Source organism: Dipodomys ordii, unplaced genomic scaffold, assembly GCF_000151885.1.
Source record: "Dipodomys ordii isolate 6190 unplaced genomic scaffold, Dord_2.0 Scaffold2, whole genome shotgun sequence".
In the NCBI taxonomy this organism is placed as follows: Eukaryota; Metazoa; Chordata; class Mammalia; order Rodentia; family Heteromyidae; genus Dipodomys; species Dipodomys ordii.
The window spans coordinates 4,864,629-4,884,614 of record NW_012267218.1 but is presented as its reverse complement, the minus strand read 5'-3'; the positions used below and the strand labels follow the sequence as shown (position 1 = coordinate 4,884,614).

The 19,986-nt window shown below is 50.8% G+C and overlaps 1 protein-coding gene across 1 annotated transcript in view; it reads right to left on the bottom strand.

Annotated features, from left to right (window-relative positions):
• Positions 1 to 19,986, bottom strand: part of Bcl11b (B-cell CLL/lymphoma 11B (zinc finger protein)) — a 111,769-nt gene that overhangs the window by 5,021 nt on the left and 86,762 nt on the right. The window contains exon 4 of the mRNA XM_013013148.1: positions 355 to 1,507. Coding sequence (XP_012868602.1) covers positions 355 to 1,507 — 1,153 coding nt within the window. The remainder of the gene's footprint in view (positions 1 to 354; positions 1,508 to 19,986) is intronic.

Below are 19,986 nucleotides of genomic sequence, written 5' to 3'. Positions count from 1 at the left end.
TACAGAGCTTAGTGTAAAACACAATTTCTCAGTTAGTGAAAGAAAAAGGGTTGTTTTTTTTTTTGTTTGGGTTTTTTTTAACTGTATTTTTTTGTCTTTTCTTTTTTGGTACTGGGGATCGAACCCAGGACGCTGCACTTGCTAGGCAAGCGCTTTGCCACTGAGCTACATCCCAGCCCGTGTGCCACTCTATGCACAGAAATATTGAGGGTATCTCAGTGGGACTGCCTAGCTACAGGGGCGGGTCCTCTCTGGGTATTCTGTCCAATCCGGTGCCTGGGTCCTAGCCCGGTCTTTCTACCACTCTTTCCCCCGCCCTCCCTTCCCCGGCCAGCCTACTACGCATGCGTGTACGCTAAGGTCCGCGCCTGTCCTTGCCCCGCCGCCCTGCAGGTGGCGCTGGCGACCACGCCGCCGCCGCCGCCGTTCTCCCGGTTGCGGCTCAGCTCCGAGTCCATGCTGAAGCTGGACTCGGGGCGGCTCTCGTTCTCCAGCAGCAGCTCCTCCTCCTCCTCGTCCTCCTCCTCGTCCTCCTCCTCGGGCTCGGCGCCCAGCGACGGGTCGCTCTCGTGCGGGTGGTGGTGGTGGTGGCGGAAGTCGCCGTCGGCCGCCTTGAGGCCCTCGGCCGCCAGCTCGCTGGTGCCCGGCTCCGGGGAGCTGGCGGCCGACAGCCCGTCGTCCGAGCGGCCGGCCAGCGAGCCGGCCTTGTGCATGTGCGTCTTCATGTGGCGCTTGAGCTTGCTGGCCTGCGAGCACGCGTGGTCGCACAGCTGGCACTTGTAGGGCTTCTCGCCCGTGTGGCTGCGCCGGTGCACGATGAGGTTGCTCTGGAACTTGAACGTCTTGCCGCAGAACTCGCACGACTTGCTCTTGGCGGGCGGCTGCGGCGGCGGCGTGCCGGCGCCCGGGGGCATGGCGGGCAGCGGCGGCGTGCTCAGGAACGGGGACTTGGGGCTGGGCTGGAAGGGGTTCAGGAGCCGGTGCATAGGGTTGCCGCGGCCCGGCGACACGGGCGGCGGCGTGGAGCTGTTGCCGGCCAGCTCGCGGAGCCGCCTGGAGAAGTCCATGGCCGGCGAGTCCATGGCCATGGGGTTGAGGCGCATGACTCGGTCGAAGGCACTGGGGTGCTGGGCGACGAGCCCCATCTCCTCGGCGCTCAGGCGGTGCGGGTCCAGGTGGTGGCGCGGCGGCGGGCTGAAGAGGGGCGGCGTGCCGGGCAGGCGGCCCTCCCCGAAGCCCGGGTGCTCCCGCAGGATGGGGCCCGTCATGCGCAGCAGGTTGAAGGGGTTGCTGTCGCCCAGGAAATTCATGAGCGGGGACTGGGCCACGGCCTCGGGCCCCAGGGGCGGCGGGATGGTGAGTCGTGGCGTGAGCGAGCTGCTGGCTGGCCCCGGCTCCAGGTAGATGCGGAAGCCGTGCGTGTTCTGCGCGTGCTGCAGCAGGAACCACGCGCTGTTGAAGGGCTGCTTGCAGGTTGTGCAAATGTAGCTGGAAGGCTCATCTTTACCTGGGGAGACACAGGAACAGAAAGGCAGACGGCCGTGTGAGAAGGGGCAGGACGATTGGGTGGGGGGGGGGGCGGAAAGAGAGGGCACCGGCTGGGTCACATGGGGCCCCTGGGGGCCTGGCTTCACCCCCACCCCCCTAAAGGTGTTCTGGTCCTCCTTGTCTCCGAGGGACAGGAGGTTCAGTGGCTGAGAATACCTGACCTGACCAATCCCTCTCCCCCCACACGCACACACCTAGTACCAGGAGTTATTAAAAGTAGAGACTCCATAAAACATAATCAGAGCAAACTTCATCCACATAGGGCGCCTTTCACACTCTAGCAGGCCCAGACCGGGTTCCTCAAACAAGGCACTGTTGCTGTTTAAACTTCCCATCATATGTGCTGGTGTGTGGATGGCTGTCCCCGGCATTGTAGACTCTAGGACATCCTGACTTCCAGTATTGAGGAAGGTGGGCCAAAATCACCATTCTCCTCCCCTCCGCTCCCTTTGGGACCAGTGTTTCTGGACCATACTTGATATAAGGGTGTTCCACAAATACCCAAATCAAGTCCTATTGTCCTAGCCTGGCACAGGTGGCTCACGCCTGTAATCCCAGATAAGCAGGAGGCTGAGGTCTAAGGATCACCTTCAAAGCCAGCGTGGGCAGACAAATCTGAAAGACTCCTATCTCCAATTAACCACCAAAAAAGTCAGAAGTGGAAGTATAGCTCAAGTGGTAGAGCATCAACCTTGAACAGAAAAGCTGAGACAAGAGTGTGAAACCTTGAGTTCAAGCTCAGTACCAGTACACAGATATACACACATTCATACACACCTGCATTGGCTTACAAGCATTGTGGATTTTTTTTTTTTAAAAAAAAAAACCTCATGAGATGATGTAAATGTATGTGTGTGCGTGCACGTGTGCGTGTGTGCATGCTACAGCTGGAGCTTGAACTCAAGGCCTGGTCGCTGTCCCTTAGCTTTTGCACTCAAGCCTGGAACTCAACTACTGGAGCCACAACTCCACTTCCAGTTTTTTGCTGGCTAACTGGAGGTAAAAGGTGTCACAACCTTACCTGCCTGGGCTGACTTCAAACCACGATCCTCAAATCTCAGCCTCCTGAGCAGCTAGGATGATAGGCACGAGCCACGGACACCTGGCTCCATTTTTCTTTTAGAGAAATCCTGTGATACCTCTGTATTTGAGAGTTTCACTACAGCAAAGTAAGGTTTCATACACCACACCTCCAGAACGTTGATACACGACCCAAGAAATTTAACACGTTGCAGAGACCCACTCTGTGTCTTCATACATGTCCCCCCATGGTGTGAAAACTGATCCTACAGACTTCCAACCAGGTGGGATATATTAGCTAAAGGAGAGCCTCGAAGTCCGGAATACAAATCAATGAAGGACAGTGGCCAAATGCAGCAGTACAGTCAAGATGAACGACTGAAAGCCCTGATTTGTCAGCAACTGGCACTGGTGACATCAGTAGCAAATTACAGCGGACATTGGTGGCACAGAGCCAAAATGTCACGGTCGTTGTCCATCATTGGGGCAGTCACAAAACGGAGGCCGAACCTTTCATCTCAAGCTGTCTGGCAGCTGCCCTCGACCTCGGGGCGAGGCCACTGCCCTGCCAGCCAGAGCTGTCCTAATGCTTTACCCAAGAGTGACAGGCGAGGACAGGCCCTGCCTTATGTCATCAGCTACAATAGGAACAGGAACCCAGACCAGACCTGGCACGGCTGTGCAAGCTGCAATCTTGGGGGGGGGGGACCTTCTGTTTTCTCAAACTTGCCTGTATCTGGAAGATTTTAAGGCGGACATGAACATTGTTAATAGTTGTTAGTAGTCTTGGATGAAGCCAAACATGCACACTGTCATGGCTCCCCATTACAATCAGTAAGGGACTATGGAGACATGGATACAGCTGTTCCACATCCTAGCTGCTCAGTCAGCCTGTTTAAAGTACTTCTGCAAGGCTAGGCATGGGTGGCTCACACTTGTGATCCTAGCTACTCAGGAGGCTGACATCTGAGGATTTGGGTTCAAAGCCAGCCCAGGCAGGAAAGTCCATGATACTCTTGTCTCCAATTAACCTGTAAAAAGCCAGAAGTGAAGGTATGGCTCAAGTGGTAGAACACCAGCCTTGAGCAGAAAAGTCAAGCAGGAGCTTGAGGCCCTGAGTTCAAGTCCAAGTAGAAGCACAAAAAGGTAAGAAGAAAATAAAGGACTTGTGCAATCCCAAGCAGAAAGTGTCTTTTCTCCACCCATTGAGAAGGGCTTCACCTTTTGTGATGTTTGCAGCCACATTAGTGGTCCTTTGTCACCTGCTTTAAAAATCACATGACCCAGGAACCATGCTCTCCCAACTCCACCCCCTGCTGCAGTCTACAGAGTATACCTCTCTCAGGTTTGCCTTGTCAGCTTCAACAGGGCCAGGACTGCTCAGATACCCCACGTACATGATTTCACCCAAAGGTGAATAGGGAATAGGGCAGAGATTCACCTGGACCACAGAGCCAAGAGGACTGGACACCTAGATATGCTTTTACAAGCCCAAGATTATTTATTTTACACACCACTGCCATCTGTATAATGAGTGGCATGGGAAGACAGTAAGTAAAGGGCAGAAAATCTCAAGGAAATCTAAGACAATTTTTTCCTTCCTTCCTTCCTTCCTTCCTTCCTTCCTTCCTTTACTGGGGTTTGAACTCAGGGCCTGGGCACTATCCCTAAGCATTTTACTCAAGGCTAGCCCTCTACCACGTAAGCCATGGCCCCACTTCCAGCTTTTTGGGTGGTTACCTGACTATACAAATCTCATGGACTTTCTTATATGGGCTGACTTAGAACCACAATCCTTAGATCTCAACCTCCTGAGTATTTAGGATTGCAGACATGAGCCACCAGGTCCCTGGCGAAGGCTGTTTACTTTCTGCGAGATATCAAGCAGTCCTGTCATCATAACGGGCAGTTTGGTCCTTCATACGGAAATGATGATTCTTCCCTATTTTGCCTCAAAAGATCCTGGAACCCCCATGGTGCTCACTTCTGGGCTTCCAGGTGCACCATGTCCTACCCGGCAAAGTGCTTGGGAAACCGAATGCCGTACCTCAAAGGGCTCACCGAAGGACGGACCAGAAGCATGTTTAGGCTGCTCCTCGCTTTTTGGGGGAGCAAGGCAGAATAAATAAGTAATAAGAAGATAAATGAAAGTCCTTTTTAGACACAAGGGCTAATAACACAAATGAAGAGCCACATCCTATGAAGTCATAGATTTTCAAGTTAAAGAGCATGTCTGCACCCTTGACCGGGCCCCAACCACTCTAATTAATCAACTTACGGCACACACAGCTGCCATGGCTCTTGGTAGATTTAAGTCAGAATGTGCCCAGCCCCCTCTCAGCTCTTTTTTTTTGGGGGGGAGGGGCGGGGAATCATGGGACCTGTACTCTGGGCCTGGGTGCTGTCCCTCAGCTCTTCAGCTCAAGGCTAGCGGCTCTACCACTTGAGCCACAGTGCCACTTCTGGCTTTTTCTGCTTATGTGGTGCTGAGGAATCAAACCCAGGGCCTCATGCATGCAAGGCAAGCTCTCTATCACTGAGCCACCTTCCCAGCCCCTTCCCAGCTCTTTTTATCATCTTTGTTTCCTTGGGTAGTTCTGAAGCATTTCTTGCTTCTGGATTTGGTGACCCACATTTTTTCTAAAAAAGTTCTAGGGCATTCAAAGGCAGATAGGGAGTAAAAAAATAAATGATTACTTTTTTTTTTTTAACTCCGAATGGCCACTGCTGGAAAGCATGTTACCCAGGTGTTCTGAAGCTCAGTCAATCCCACTTCTTGTTAAATACAAAGAAAGAAAGACAGATTTGGAGGAGCACACGTAAGATGCTCCCTGTCCGTAACTCATCATCCAGGAACTGGATGGAGGCCTGTATTTTATTCATTGAGTCAGACCACAGGACCCCTTGGCATTGCGAGTAAGAGTTGTCTTTACCTGAGCTCCTGAACTGCTCTGGGTGGAAGACCCCGTCCCAAGACTGGCACCATTCCAAACAGTCAATGGCCTGACAAGCTTCCCAGTTTTCAAATACCTCCCAGCTCTCAAAGGTCCTCCCCAGACAACTCTTTCCTCTTCCTTTATTTTTTTAAAGAAAACATTCATTTCCATATTATGGTTTCATAGCCATCTCCCACCTAGAAGGAACCCTGAACATGGGGTTGCTCAGTTTTAAGAACTAAAAAGCTAGGCTGCTAGTGGCTCACACCTATAATCCTAACTACAAGGAGCCTGAGATTGGAGCATCACACTTAGAAGCTATCCCAGGCAGAAAAGTCCATCGGACTCTGATCTGCAACTGTCCAGCAAAAAGTCAGAAGTAGAGCTATGGCTCAAGTGATAGACCATTAGCCTTGAGAGAAAAAGCTCAGAGAAAGCACTCAGGCCCTGGGTAAGCCCCAGGACCCACATGCACGGACACACACACACACACACACACACACACACCACTCAACAATGTCAGAGTCTTTGAAGAGCCACTTGGGACAATACTCGTAAGAAGCAGTGCAGTCACAGAGTGCTCATTGTACACAGTGGTCTTAGGGCTGGGCCAAATGTTGCCTTTATCCCCCTCCTCCAGTTCAGCAGTACAGGGGGGCTGCTTTGGGAGTGACCAGACCAGATCCACATACACCACAGAGCCACTGTGGCTGCTGAGATTCCAAGGATACGTTGAGGCCTAGATTATTTAGAAACAGTTTACCCAGAAGCATCCATCCTGGCCTAGAGACCCAGACATGTCAACTCTGTTTTGCTCACGAAATCACACTCAGAACTCAGAGTTGGCGCTTTCCTTGTCTGTTTCCTTCCTTCCTCTCTCAGATCTTTTTTTGTGTCAGTTGACAGAAACCCATGCTAGATCTTCTTTGCTTACTGGATCTACAGAGATCCCATGACATCTTCCTTCAAAATGACAAAGCTGCTCCGGCATGACTGGATGATCTTCTACCTCCTCCCCCAGTGAAGTCCTATTAACCTCTCGTGCTTTCACATCTATAAGAGAGAAATCATACCCCAGTCTCCAGGTAAGATCTTGTCCTTATAAATCGCTCACTACCAGGCAAATGAGCAGTGGGTTTGTGTATTTTGCTTTTTGTTACCCAGCCTCAGACCAGGTCTTTGGATGTTTCAGGAATGTCTTCTGGTGTAACTCTGGCTGCAGTAAAACCCCAGAGGAGCTGTAATGCATCCTGCCTCATATAGTACAGGTTTCCAGGAAGTAGAAACTTGCAGACATTAAGGAAACAGAATTTTTTTTTTTATTATGACACTCGGGAATGGATAGGAAACTGGACTCCATAATGAAATACTGTTCTCCCTCTGCTAGTAGATTTTTTTAAATGAGCATTCAATAATTGTTCCTCCTTACTGTGCTGATGACTCTTAATAAGACCAATAAAGGTATTAGGGACGTTCGATAAAAAGCACAGCTTTAATTGAGTTATTATCCAAAGACAAACACATCATTGATACCCAATGGAAGGGCATTCTGCCCTGAAAGGGATTTTGTGGCCACAGCTGTGTGAGCAGGGGAACCAGTGCCTGAGCTTGGTTGGTCACTCTGCAGGTTATAAAGCCTTTCCCAGCCAATCTGGCATTTTCTCCCACATGAGCTAGTTCGTCATTGCTTATCATGGCTGGAGGGGCCAGGCAAGGCTGCACCTCTGCTGGCCGATAACAACATGAAGCTTAGAGAAACAAAGTCACAAGGCCAGAAAGTGGTGGGCCCATGCCTTCTGGGGCTTCCCTGCTGAGATCAGCTGTGAGCTGGCCAGGCTGCCTCCAGACCTGCTGGGTATCTTCATTAGGAGACCTAATGAAGGGTCCACAAGATGCCGAGGGAGAGGAAGCAGCTCTCGGGGCATCCTGCAACAAGTCTGGTCTCCTCTCTGGACTCTGGGATGTCCATCGGGGCTGCCCAAGCAGAGGGAAACTGCTTTGTTCTCCTCCAAACACTGACTGCGAGCAGAGCTATCTCCAGTTCCAAAATGATAATTAATACTGTGTTCAACGTCACTCTCCACCAACACCAAAGACAACACTGGTCATGCCAACTCCAGGAAGGCCATACCGTGAGCCACGCCCAAGTCTACCATGGTAACCCAGGCCTCACACTGTGCTCCAACCCCCGAAGTGCCAAATGTCATTGTGGCCACGTCACAGATGAGGAAACTGAGCGCTGGGAGAGATGACGGGATGTGCCTGAGCCTCCACAGCTGACAAGTGGCCATGTCTGGGCTCTCGTGTGTCACGCTGTTAGATGAAATCCAGGTCAAGAGAGAACTGTGCAGACGCCTAGAATCCCAGAGCCAAAGCACCAGGGATAGATTGGAAGTCGCTGTGTGTGCCTTGGTATTTTTACCTTTCATCCCAGCCCATGTGCTAACAAAATATTGAAATGTATTGTTTGGACTAGAATTGCAATCACTTGGTGAAATCACACCAATTTGCTCGTGGCAATGTGATGCATGTCATTTGTTTAAAAGACAAAAAACTTCTCAAAGCAAGCGGTCCACAGAGGAGTGGGGTTTGGTGGTGTTACATTCATTCCCCTACACCAGTGCCTGTGGCAGACATTGCCAATCGATCCCAGCACTCTCCCTCCAGGCCCTGGAATCTTCTTGAACTCCATACTCCTGAAAACCTTGACCAAATGAAGTGTGCCTGGGCCTCTTTGCTGTCCATGGATCTGGGCACACAAAAGCCCAGGAAGCGAAGGATCAGAACAGACAGTGCTGAATTCACTGGGGAATGCTTCATGTCCTGCTGAGGGTAATGAATACCTCTGCCTTTTGTTCATGCGTGCATTCATTCATTCATTCATTCATTGAACAAACAAGGGCTGCGTTCCTTGTATGGGCCTGAATCTCTGTTGGTAACTGGAGATACCATTTAGCATCAGGGGTGGGGAGCAAGGCAGCACCTAATAACCTGCTCAGTTGTTTCATGAAATCTGTGAGTGGTACTCGGGAGATGTTTAGGGTGCTAGGACAGGGAAGCTGCAAAGGCTCAGATATTTGGGGGTCAGGGACCTGCACTATGCCAGCCTTCTTTCCTCTCATCACCTCATGTTTGCAACTGCACCTCACGACACGTTACGAAGGAATAAAGAAGCAAGCCCTCGAGAACACGGTGGTGGCCCGGGATTGTTTAATGAACAAGTTAAATTGCTGGCTGGATGCTAAGCTCCCTGCCGGCAGGACAGAGGTGGTCTTACGGACTGCGCATGGGTCCCATCACGGCCTGTGGTCTGTGGTCATGAGGGGTCCCACGGCTTGGCACGTGTTCTCAGCCTTTGCCAGCAGGAGTCCCTGGTCCTTCTGGCCTCACTCTGGAGCCTCTGTTCAAGTCTCTGGATTTCCAAGGGTGTTGGGCACCCCGTTATGTCAGAGAAGGCAGCACCTTTTTTCCTGGGGTCCCTTGCTGTGCGATGAGGGACTGTTTTTGTTAAGGGCTTGAGATGAGGTCAGCCATGAAGAAGGCACTGAGAACGTGGGACACGAAGAGATGGAAAAGACACCCCTTGTGCCATCATTGTGTTTGGTGTGTTTCCACAGCTGGTGTTCTAGAAGCCAGCTCTACCAGGTCAAGGGCGTCTGCCCAGGCCTGGGGCACCTCCTGACTCCATGCCTGCGGCTCCTTCCACTACCTCAGGACCACCACCCAGGTACAGACTATAGCTCCGCACTTAGTAAACTACCTTTCCTTGGGCGTGCTGGATGCAGGCCCTGCCCAGCACCGCCTGTGCCTTTCACCAGCCACATGCTACCATCAGAGCACCAGGACAAAACAAGATCACCCCTGCCACTGCCTACTGCATGGTGACGGAGTTAGCTTCCCACCCCACAGTGCTCACAACCACCCTCCCTGCCCCATTCTCTGCCACCCACCGTCTATTGTGCACAGCAGGCCCTGCCATCTGCCTCTCGGTCGTCTCTTTGGACTGACTGTTTCCACACCTTCAAACCTGCTCCATTGCCATTCTTGGGCCCAGAACACCTATCTCCAACTCTCTACCAGGAAGACAACCTTCAGATCCAGCTGATGAGAACTCTGTGTTCCCATGTCACTGCTCTTTCATCTTGACCTTGGTGTATTCCACCTGCCTACAGCACACACGTGCCACGCACTACTGGGCTTCTGTGATGTTCTGGGCATCAGGAGGACTGCTGAGTCCTCCTTAGAAAGCAAGTTTCCACCCAGACCTTCTAGGAAAAGGAAACTAAGTCTCACCACCGTTGCACAGAGCCCAGGGTCTCACAGCTTGTTATGTGGAAGCCGGGGATCCAGCCTGGCCCCAGGCTGGATGTCTGGATGTACAGACAGCTACCTCCCTCTCCCACCGGCACTGGGACTGCAATCAGCAGCCGAGAGAGGTGCCTGACCCAGCCATGCCCATCCCATTAGCACCTACAAATGCCAGACAGCTGGACAGGGGAAGCAACCTGCAGGGTTTCCAGGGCAGCAGGGAAGAAAGAGGCCTTAAGGCACTGGGAAACCCTCACACAGATTCAGAGTTCTGCGACCTCTATTTATTTGGGTAGGGTCTGAGCTGCATAGGGAAAATGCCTGATTCCACCTGCCTGGGGTTAACTTAGGCTGCAAGAAAAAGCCCTGGACTTGCAGCCTTCCCCCTGCAACCTCAAACAAAGAGCTCCCCCCACTATGACTCTCCCTAGACGGCCAGCTTTGTCCAGAAATGCCAGCCAGCTTATTTCCCTCCCTCCAGGAAGCCACAGATGGAAGTCCGGGTATGGAGGCGGTGACACAGTAGACTCAGAACATTCTCAAGTCAAGCAGAAGCTACTGAGGAACTCTAGAATGTCCAGAAAGGAGGGGCAGGCAAGCAGAGGGACACAGAAGTGATGTTGAAGCTGGACCCCAGAGCGAGAGGTACCTCCAGGCAATGGAGAGAAAGGCCTGCAAGGCAGAGACCACATAAGCACACAGGGAGCAGAATGCCTGGCTTGGAGAGGGAGAAAGCAGTTTGGCTTACCAAAGGACAAAAGAGAAACTGAGGACACAATACTCACCTACCACATCCGCCACCCATCCAGATTCCCAGGGCTCCCTCCCCTCTCACCACCATCGCCACCCCCCCCCCAAGTTAACAAATGTTAAGCTCAGAGAGGCTCCTTCTAAGAGAAGAGAGTGAGGACGAGGAAAGCCCGAGGCTTCATTACCTCCGCTTCTGAGGCCCACCAAGCTGTGCTCCTCCCTCTCTTCCTCCCTGCAATCTGCAGACGCTCTACACATGAGTCTGGGCCAAGCCCTCTGAGCAGCAGGACCTGGTGAGGAAGGGCTGTCCTCATGGAGTCCAGAGTCCTTGAGACAGGGAGACATCTAGAAACCGTTCAAGCCATGGTGACTAAGGAACTGTGTGCTACTGGCTGGACCTGAGAGGAGGAGGAACATGGAGTCAGAGGAAGGAAGAGACCTCAGCACTGAGGTCAGAAGGGGAAAAAAATGAGGCCATGGTACAGAGTAGAAAAGGAAAAGGGCATTCCTGCCAGAGGAAATCTTCCAGAAGATGGCATGGAAGGAAAGAAGGACCCTATACTCAAAAGAGGAGAAGCAGCTAGAGGTGGAAATGACAAGTGAGGATGGGCATCCTTTTGAGGAAGGTCTAAACACAGTTAGGGAACTTAGCAGATAGAGCGCCAATCCCAGGGGAAAGGTTCGCATTGCTAAAAGGAAGACAGATGTCTTTCAGGTCCACACCAGAGACCTATTCAAGCCAGGAACTATTTGGTTTATCAAAAATCTCTGTACAGCTTTTTAAAAAACCCTCAGGTCAACCCTGTACAGAGCTTTAAATCCACCTCACCAAACTGTGAAACCGTGTGTCACCAACAAATGAAACTTCCAATGCAGTCCAGGAGGATCAACATGGAAGAGACACTTTTTGAAATCCATCTAGCAAATCGGAATCCTCCAGGATTTTGTGAATCCACCTTCGGAAACAGGGTCTAGGCTCTCGGTAGAAAAGGAAGGTCTTCAAATGACACAATGGCTGCGGGCACCGTGCACACTAGCTTTCCCAAAATAGCCTTGACTTCAACCGTTCGATTTTGTGGTGAGAACAGGTGTGCAGTCTCAGGCTCAGGAAACTGTCACCCAGCCCCAAAACAGCAAAATCGCTGACCGCCGGGCATCTCAGGGTGGGGTGAAATGGTGGTGTTTGTCAGAAAGATGGAAGAGTGGGGGCAGGACACACGGCCCAAGGGGATGTCCCGTGTGGCAGCTCGGGGGTAGTACTTATTTAAAAAAAAAAAAACTGCCACAACGTTGCAGTACTTACAGAAACTGCCACCACATCATCATGTTTAAAGCTACCCTCTCTGCACAGCACTCAAATTCACCAGAACGAGTTATCAGTCTTCTTTGAATAAGACAAATATGCTGGCTGATTCCCTTGAAATCTACTTCTGTTAGCCTTCCCTGAAAGAGGCCTATGCCTTTGCAGGGAGGATTGGCAGGAGCTGGGATGGGGGGGGGGGAGGGTAGTGATAGTGGCTCATGCCTGTAATTCTAGCTACTCAAGAGTCTGAGATCTGAGGATCATGGTTCAAAGCCAGCCCCGGCAGGAAAGCCCAGGAAACGCTTATCTCCAATTAATCAGCAAAAAGCCAGAAATGGACCTGTGGCCAAAATGATAGAGTACCAGCCTTGAGTGAAAAAAACTAAGGGCCAGGCTCCAGTGAATCATGCCTGTAATCCTAATCTACTCAGGAGGCTGAGATCTGAGGATCATGGTTCAAAGCCAGTGGGGGCAGGAAAGTCTGTGAGACTCATCTCCAATAAACTACTCAACAAAAGCTAGAAGTGGCACTGCGGCTCAAGTGGTAGAGCACTCACCTTGTTGAAGAGATGAGAAACAGCACCCAGGCCCAGAGTTCAAGCCTCATGACCAAAAAACAACAACAACAACAAAAAAAAAAAAACCTAAGGGAAGTTGCCTGGCCCAGAGTTCAAGCCTCAATAACAGCATTTCAAAAAAAGAAAGAAAGAAAGAAAGGAAAAGTGGGGGGGGGAGAGAAAAGATGCAGGCATGAACCACAGCTCTTCTCTCAAGTAGGATCTGAGTCTTTCCTGAAGACACTGGAAGTCTCTCCTCCCCGTACATCACCACTTCCTTCACAGGCAAGTCCAGACCCATCCTTTCCTTAAATCCACAAAAATCTCCACTTTCTACCCCAAGAAGTATGGCACGAGCAGTAAATCTTGTTTTAATGGAGTGTACGTTTAGCTCCTCAGAGCTAATTGGCATTATGGAGAGCTTCAACGCCCGGTTATATAGGTTAGCCAATGCAGAGGGGACTCATTACCCACACACTACAAACAAGTAGTAATATATGTATATTGTTCAGAGTAGTGTTATAGCAAAAGTGTTCCGGTCCGCAGGGATTGATAAAGCACAAGAAAACAGCAGATATGCACTTGTAAATTTGTCTCATTTGTCTCTGAAGTTAAAGGTTATTCCCTTGTTCTGAATTTGTAATAAAAACATGCTAGCCCAGGGTTTGTGGAGAATGTTTGAATATTTAAATTGTGTATAATGATAGGCAATTATAGGGTAAAAACTGGACCTTATGAATGAGGAAGGGCTGCACGGATCACCCAATATTTACCCCTGACGGCTCATTTATCTACGCTGCATTTTGTAAGAACCTTCTCCCGTCGCCCTCCCAAGGGTTCCCTGAGCCACACCAGGTCTCAAAGCCCCTATGCGGGGACCTGCCAAGCATGGCTTTGCCTGGGTGGTGGCTTCTCTTCCTTGCTTTTGTTGTTTTGTGTGTGGTGTTTTTTTTTTTTTGCTTTAGTTTTGGTTTTTGTTTTGTTTTAGTGTTTGTACCAGCACTGAGGCTTGAACTCAGGGCCTGGGCACTGTCCCTGAGCTTTTCTGCTCAAGGTTAGTGCTCCACCACTTGAGCCAGAACCCCACTTCTGACTTTTGGTGGTTAATTGGAAATAAGAGTCTCACAGACTATTCTGCCTGGGCTGCCTCTAAACCACGATTCAGATATCAGCCTCCAGAGTAGATAAAATCATAGGCAGAAAACACTGACTTCTGGCCTTTTCCTTTCTCTCTCTTTCTCTTTTTTTCTTTCTGTCTCCTCTTTGTCTCTATCACTTTCTCACTTTCTCCTTCCCTTCCTTCCTTCCTCTCTCCCTCCCTCCCTTCCTCCTTCCTTCCTTCCTTATCTCCTTTTAGTTTTGTTTCCTGAAATATTCACAGTTCTGAGAGTGGGTGCTAAGCCTGTGGGCTACAGTCCTTTCTAGAGGCAGCCAGTGCTGGTGTGTTGAAGAGGCTGGGTGCAGGGAGGAACAGGGTCCCTTTCTCCGCTCTCCCCCGGAGGGCAAGGAGCTGGCAGGGAGCCCCAGCTGTGCCCAGTTGCCTGGGGCGGGGGCAGGAGCTGGCGCGGGAGCTCCCACACTGGAGCCCAGGTGCCCACCCAGTCGCGGCCGCCTGTCTGCCCAGGTTAACCAACTGCAGTGTTAGAGAAACTCCAGCCAGCTTGTCACGGAGCACAAAAGTCATCAGCCAGTGAATGTTCTTTTCTGTACCACAATTAAGACGAATCAATACGACGTGCCACAAATGGTATTTTACTCTCAATAAGAACTGGAGCTGAGTTTATTCAGAATATTTTAGCGCTTCCCCGGGGGATTTTGGGCCGACGCAGATGGCAAATAAAGTACTCAGCCTAAGGCTACAGCACATTATGGTAATTCTAATGTCAGATGTACTTTAATATACAGCTCTATTTAATCACCCCATTATTCCACATTTCCATATGAAAAACCTGCGGCTCTTCTGCAGCGCTTTGCCTCTGCCATGGTGCCAAGCATCCTCCAGCCGCTGCCGGCAGCCGCTGGTCATCACCGCCAGCCACAGCCTGACAGCAGCGGAGTTTCTGGGTACCCGGATGCACGCTTAGAAAACCGGAGGATTCGGAGACGGGCCAACACTACCACCCCAGAAGAGAGCTGGTGTGTCTTCACACAAAAATGCAGGGGTAATGTCTCTCTCTCTCTCTCACACACACACATAAGCACACAAGCACAGCGCGTGCACACACACACACACACACACACGGGAGAGAAAAAGAATGTCAGCAAGCAATTCCAGCCCCACTCAACACACCTCTCTCCAAACGCCAATAGCCCTAGCAAGGTGGCCGTGTGGCCAGAGCTAGCTGTGGTTCTGGCTCTGTTCAGTGGCCCGCAGGGGCTGTGCCAGTTTATCTTCTCATCACTGACCGCCACCCCCGGAGGACAGCATGCAAGCACTATGGGCGGATGCCAAGAGGCAGGAGGAAGCGTGCACTGGCAGAGAAGGCTAAGCTGGTGACAAAGGAGGTGGAGGACGGGTGGGGTGGGGCTGGGGAACCACAGCCCCAAACTGTACAATCTACAGCTACAAGGTCCCTGGATGGTCCTGCCAGGCCACACCCAGAGAGCCTGAAAATCTAGATGCTTAGACACTGGGGGAGGGATGTCCCAGGAGTTTGAAATGTCTGAAATACCTCCAGGCCTGCTCGGCCCGCGGAAGCCTGGGTTCTAGCCGAGTCCAGAAAAATCACAAGAGTCCAGAAAAATCACTCTAGTGATTTTCTGGCGATCCAAGAAAGCCCAGCACGATACCCACTGGCCCCCAGATTCTAGATTTCTCAAAGATGGCTCTGCTGATAGAAGCAGTGACACCACGCACCGATCATACTTGGTGCTCCCGCAATGAGTCACCAGTTAAAGCCACCGCGTGATTCTTGTAAATGGTGACAGTGTGTACCATTAGAACAAGGCACCTGCCCAGGAATGGGCTGGGTCCAGTCCCTACCCTTGGGCCAAAAGATCTCAAAGAAAAGAGGGAAAGAGAGGGGGTGGAGAAAGGAGGGAAGGAAGGACAATAAAAGCAGAGGTCCCAGAGAACATTCTAGAAACACTGGCAAAGGCCCCCAAACTGTCCATCCTTAACCAGGAAGACTCTCAGGAACTAATTCTAGTAAAGCTGTCCTTAAGTTTAGCATAGAGAAATGTTTATAGAATAATCATAACCAGCTTATGCCAGTACAGACATCTGGTCTACCTGGCCATGCATGTCCTGCAGGAAGGCCTGTTAGGGCCAATTGGACACTCAACCCCACAGGGCCTATCATGGTCACCCTCAAACAGAGGTGTCCTACAACAACTTTTATACACATGTGTGTTTGCCAACACTGCGGCTGCAAGTACATTTTTTTGCTCAAAGCTAGCACCATAGCTCCACTTCTGGTTTGTTCATAGTTAACTGGAAATAAGAATTTCATGAATTTTCCTGCCTGGGCAGCTTTGAACCTGGATGCTCAGATTTCAGCCTCCTGAGTAGAGAGGATGACAGGCGTGAGCCCCTGACACTCAGCTTAATAACTTCTTAAAATATACACTTCAGGGGTGAATTCCACCCTGTTATTTCTTGTGTGTGTATGTGTGTGTGTGTGTGTGTGTGTGTCTGTCTGTCTGTCTGTCTGTGTGCCTGGGGTTTGAGCACAGGGCCTTGGTGCTGTTTGTGAGCATTTTGGCTCAAGGCTAGCTCTCTGCCATTTGAGCCACAACTCCACTTCCAGGTTTTTTTTTATGCTTAATTGGAGATAGGAGTCTTATGGTTTTCCTGCTGAGGCTGGCTTTGAACTCCAATCTTGGCCTCTTGAGTTGCTAAGAGTACAAGTGTGAGCCACTGGTGCCTGCCTAACCATTTCTTATTCTTTGTTTTTTGTTTTTGGTCAGTTGTGGAGCTTGAATTCTGGGCCAGGATGCTGTCTCTCAGCTCTTCAGCTCAAGGCTAGTGCTTTAACACTTGAGCCACAGTGCCACTTCTGGCTTTTTCTGCTTATATGGTGCTGAGGAATTGAACCCAGGGCCTCATGCATACAAGGCAAGCACTCTACCACTGAGCTACCTTCCCAGCCCTATTTCTTACTCTTAAACACACAGACAGAGACAAATACGCTCTAGGACCTTTTCTGGTGCTGCTAGTTTGGAAAGCAAGCTAGACCAGTAGTTCTCGGCTTTGCCCCCTCAAGGACTTTGAAGGGCATTTTTGAGGCTCATACAACTAAAAGAGTTGGGGTGGTCCTGGTGTCTAGGATAATAGAAGCTTCACAACATCTTACAAGGCACAGGACAGCCTCCCCCCCCCCCGGAAGAGTGCCCACGCTCCACGATCCTGCAGCTCCAGGCACACAAATAGCCCAGGGCTGGACCCACAGCTTCAACACTGGCCTCTTGTGGGCACTTTCCCTGAGCCTACCAGAACAGCCTGCAAAGAGGGAAGCCAGAAAGCCAGAAGAGGGAGTGAGGAAGCGTGTGCAGGGTGGGAGCGAGAGAGTAATGCTGAGAAGATCCAACAGAGCAGAGCGGGGGCGTGCGGGGCGGGGGTGGAGGGGGGAGAGGGGGTCACATCATTTCCTTTTGGCAATGAATGAACTGTGGAAGCCCAGTCTGTTTCATCAATCCAGAAAGCACTGGAATGTCAGAGTTGCCTGCAGCCGTGAATCCAGGGCTCCCGGGGAGCCTCGTGCCTTGGACAGGAGACGGGCGGCTTGAACTGGCAGAGAGAGAGCAGTCCTCTGCCGCTGGCCAGCCACCAAGAAGCGCTCTGGGCTGGGGCTGCCTCCCGGCCAGAGTTCGACTGGGCATCAGGGCTGCCCTAGATTCCACCGCTCAGCTCGGCTGTGAGCCTTGCAACGGTGAGCGGCTGCAGGAGCTGAAAACCCAAATCTACTTCCTGAAGCCAGCGAGATAAAAATATCATTTCTGCTGCGTACACCCCTCTCACGCTGCCGTCGTGGATGGAGGACTTGAGGGGGGAAGGGGGGAGACGCCTGGGGGAGGAGGGGGAATGACCACATAAGCTTCAGTGATTTCACACACACACACACACGTACATAACACATGATCCAGAGAGATTACACATAAAGTACAATTAAGAGACGCTCGCATCCTGAGGTCTTTCCAGAATGTGCTGCCTCTGGAATATTTTTAGAACAATCACTGGAGTGATTTTTCTTAGTTGTAGAGCCACTCCAAATTAGAAAGTCGATTTTTTCCCCTCTATTTGCAGAAGTGAGCCGGCCGCCCTGGCCGGGTGCGCGTGTTTGGCTTGGCAGCTGTTCACAATACGTTCTTGGCAGCTTTTCTCGGCAGCGGCGCACCGTGAACCTGCATCTCGGATACAGTAGCGCTTTCATTTGAAGCGTCCCAGCCACGCTTCCCTAATAACTGCCTGGGAACTGAAGAAGAAGAAGAAGAAGGGGGGCACCCTGTAAGCCCAGCCCAGCCCTTTAAATGGGGCACAGGGCTCACCACAGTGGGAAGGGCAACCCCAGCCTGGGGATTTCGATCCGTAAGCGTGGCTCTCATGAAAAGCGGAAAATGAAACAATGCCACCGGCACGTTCTGGGGACAACAGAATGCCACCCCTTCACTTCACCCCTGCCAACCACCCTCCACACACACACACACACACACAGCCTTCTAGCTCCTTCCCTCCGCCTGCTACATTTCTTGATGACAGGGAGGCGCAGGCATTGTACCCTGCCAGGTGCCAAGAGTCTCCGATCCGTTGAAGTTAGGTGGCCCACACTGGGCTAGAGCTGAGGGCCACACAGATTGAGCTCGCCTACTTCTAGACTGTGAATGACTAAGCTCCACTGGGAGCTCTTAGTTTGTTTCCTCCTCTGCAGATGGGGATAAAAACTAAACCAAGGATGGAGGGAAGAGGCTGGATTGGGCCTTGCTGCCCGTCAGAGCTCAATAGCAAAAGCTATTTAATGGGAGGAATGTCAACGAGCGAATGTAAGCAAGAGAACGGGGCCACGAGGGTCCCATCTTAGGACCCCCCTGGGCCCCCCTGATCAGGAGCTCTGTCCCTCCCTGGGGGAAGTCGTTCAGAACGGGGGACAATATCTGCTTCTCCCTGGCATCAAGAAACGAAGCTATTTCGGCCTCTTAGAACCGGCTCGGCACTAAGTCTCCGATTCACACATTCCCTTTTCTTTCTGTGTTGTTTACAAAGGTTTCATTATGTTTTCAACTAATCAGAAAGGCCCCGCTAAAACACAATTAACATGTGATTATAAAAAAAATTAAAATAGCTTCCAGAAGAAGGAAATGTAATTAAGTAGAGAATGCTTTTCAATAAGTGCTTGCTTTAACCCATTGTCAGAACACAGTCTCCGTTCGTCCACAATGCCTAGAACAGATGCCAAGGGCAGAATGTTAAAAGCAAGTGAAGAGGAGAGAGAGAAAAAGAAGGACATTATTTTTTTTTCTGGGGGAAATAACCATTACTTGGCACAATGTGCTGAAGAACTCAGATTCCGGCTGCAGAAGGTAACCTCTGCAGTCCTACCGCGCCGTGGAAACATTCCCTTCCCACTCACAGAAAATGAATGACTACAACCAAACTCAAAACAATAATGAAAGGAGAAGTAGCCAAAGAAACAATAGTCAGACTCAAACATCTCCAAGGACCACAGGGAACGCACATTCTCATCCAGGCCAACAAGATCTGAATCACTACGTTTTAATTCTCTATGTTTTATTTTCTTTTCCATCATTTCAGCCAAATTGCAGAAGAGAGCTGTCTTTTAAAACTCCCATGGGCCAAGTATCAGTGGCATGGCGCATGCCTGTAATCTTACATACTTGAGATTTGACAAATCACAGTTTGAGTCAGCAAGACCCCATCTCGACAAACAAGTCGGGGGTGGTGATGGTGGTGGTGGATTCTTAGTCTGAGACTAGCCCCCATGAAATGGACAAGAACCTATCTGAAAAATTACTAAAGCAAAGGGTCTGGGGGGCATTGCTCAGGTGGTAGAGCACCTGCCTAGCAAACTCAAGGCCCTGAGTTCAAACTGTAGCATTAAAAAAAAGAAAGTTCGGGCTGGGAAAATGGCTCAGTGGTAGAGTGCTTGCCTTGCATGCATGAGGCCCTGGGTTCGATTCCTCAACACCACATAAGCAAAAAGAAAAAAAAGCTGGAAGTGGCGCTGTGGCTCAAGTGGTAGAGCGCTAGCCTTGAGCTGAAGAGCTAAGGGACAGCGCCCAGGCCCAGAGTTCAGACCCCACAACCGGACCAAAAAAAAAAGAAAGTTCTCCCAATTCAAAATTGATTGTTAATCACTCATCCTAGAAGTCAGTGGACAAATCATAGGACTGTCATTCTCCCTGTCCTGAGGTGACACTCCAAACCCTTCTGTGGGCCCCTGGGATCCAGCGGTGTTGCTGGTCCCAAAGCTGGGCAGGCACCAGGCATTAGGATGGTTTCCACCAATCAACGTGGCTCCAAAGCCAAGGGCAAAGTCAAAGATTCCCCCCACAAAAAAGGGGGACCTTGTGAGAGTATGCACTCACCACCACAAAACCCCAGTCCTCC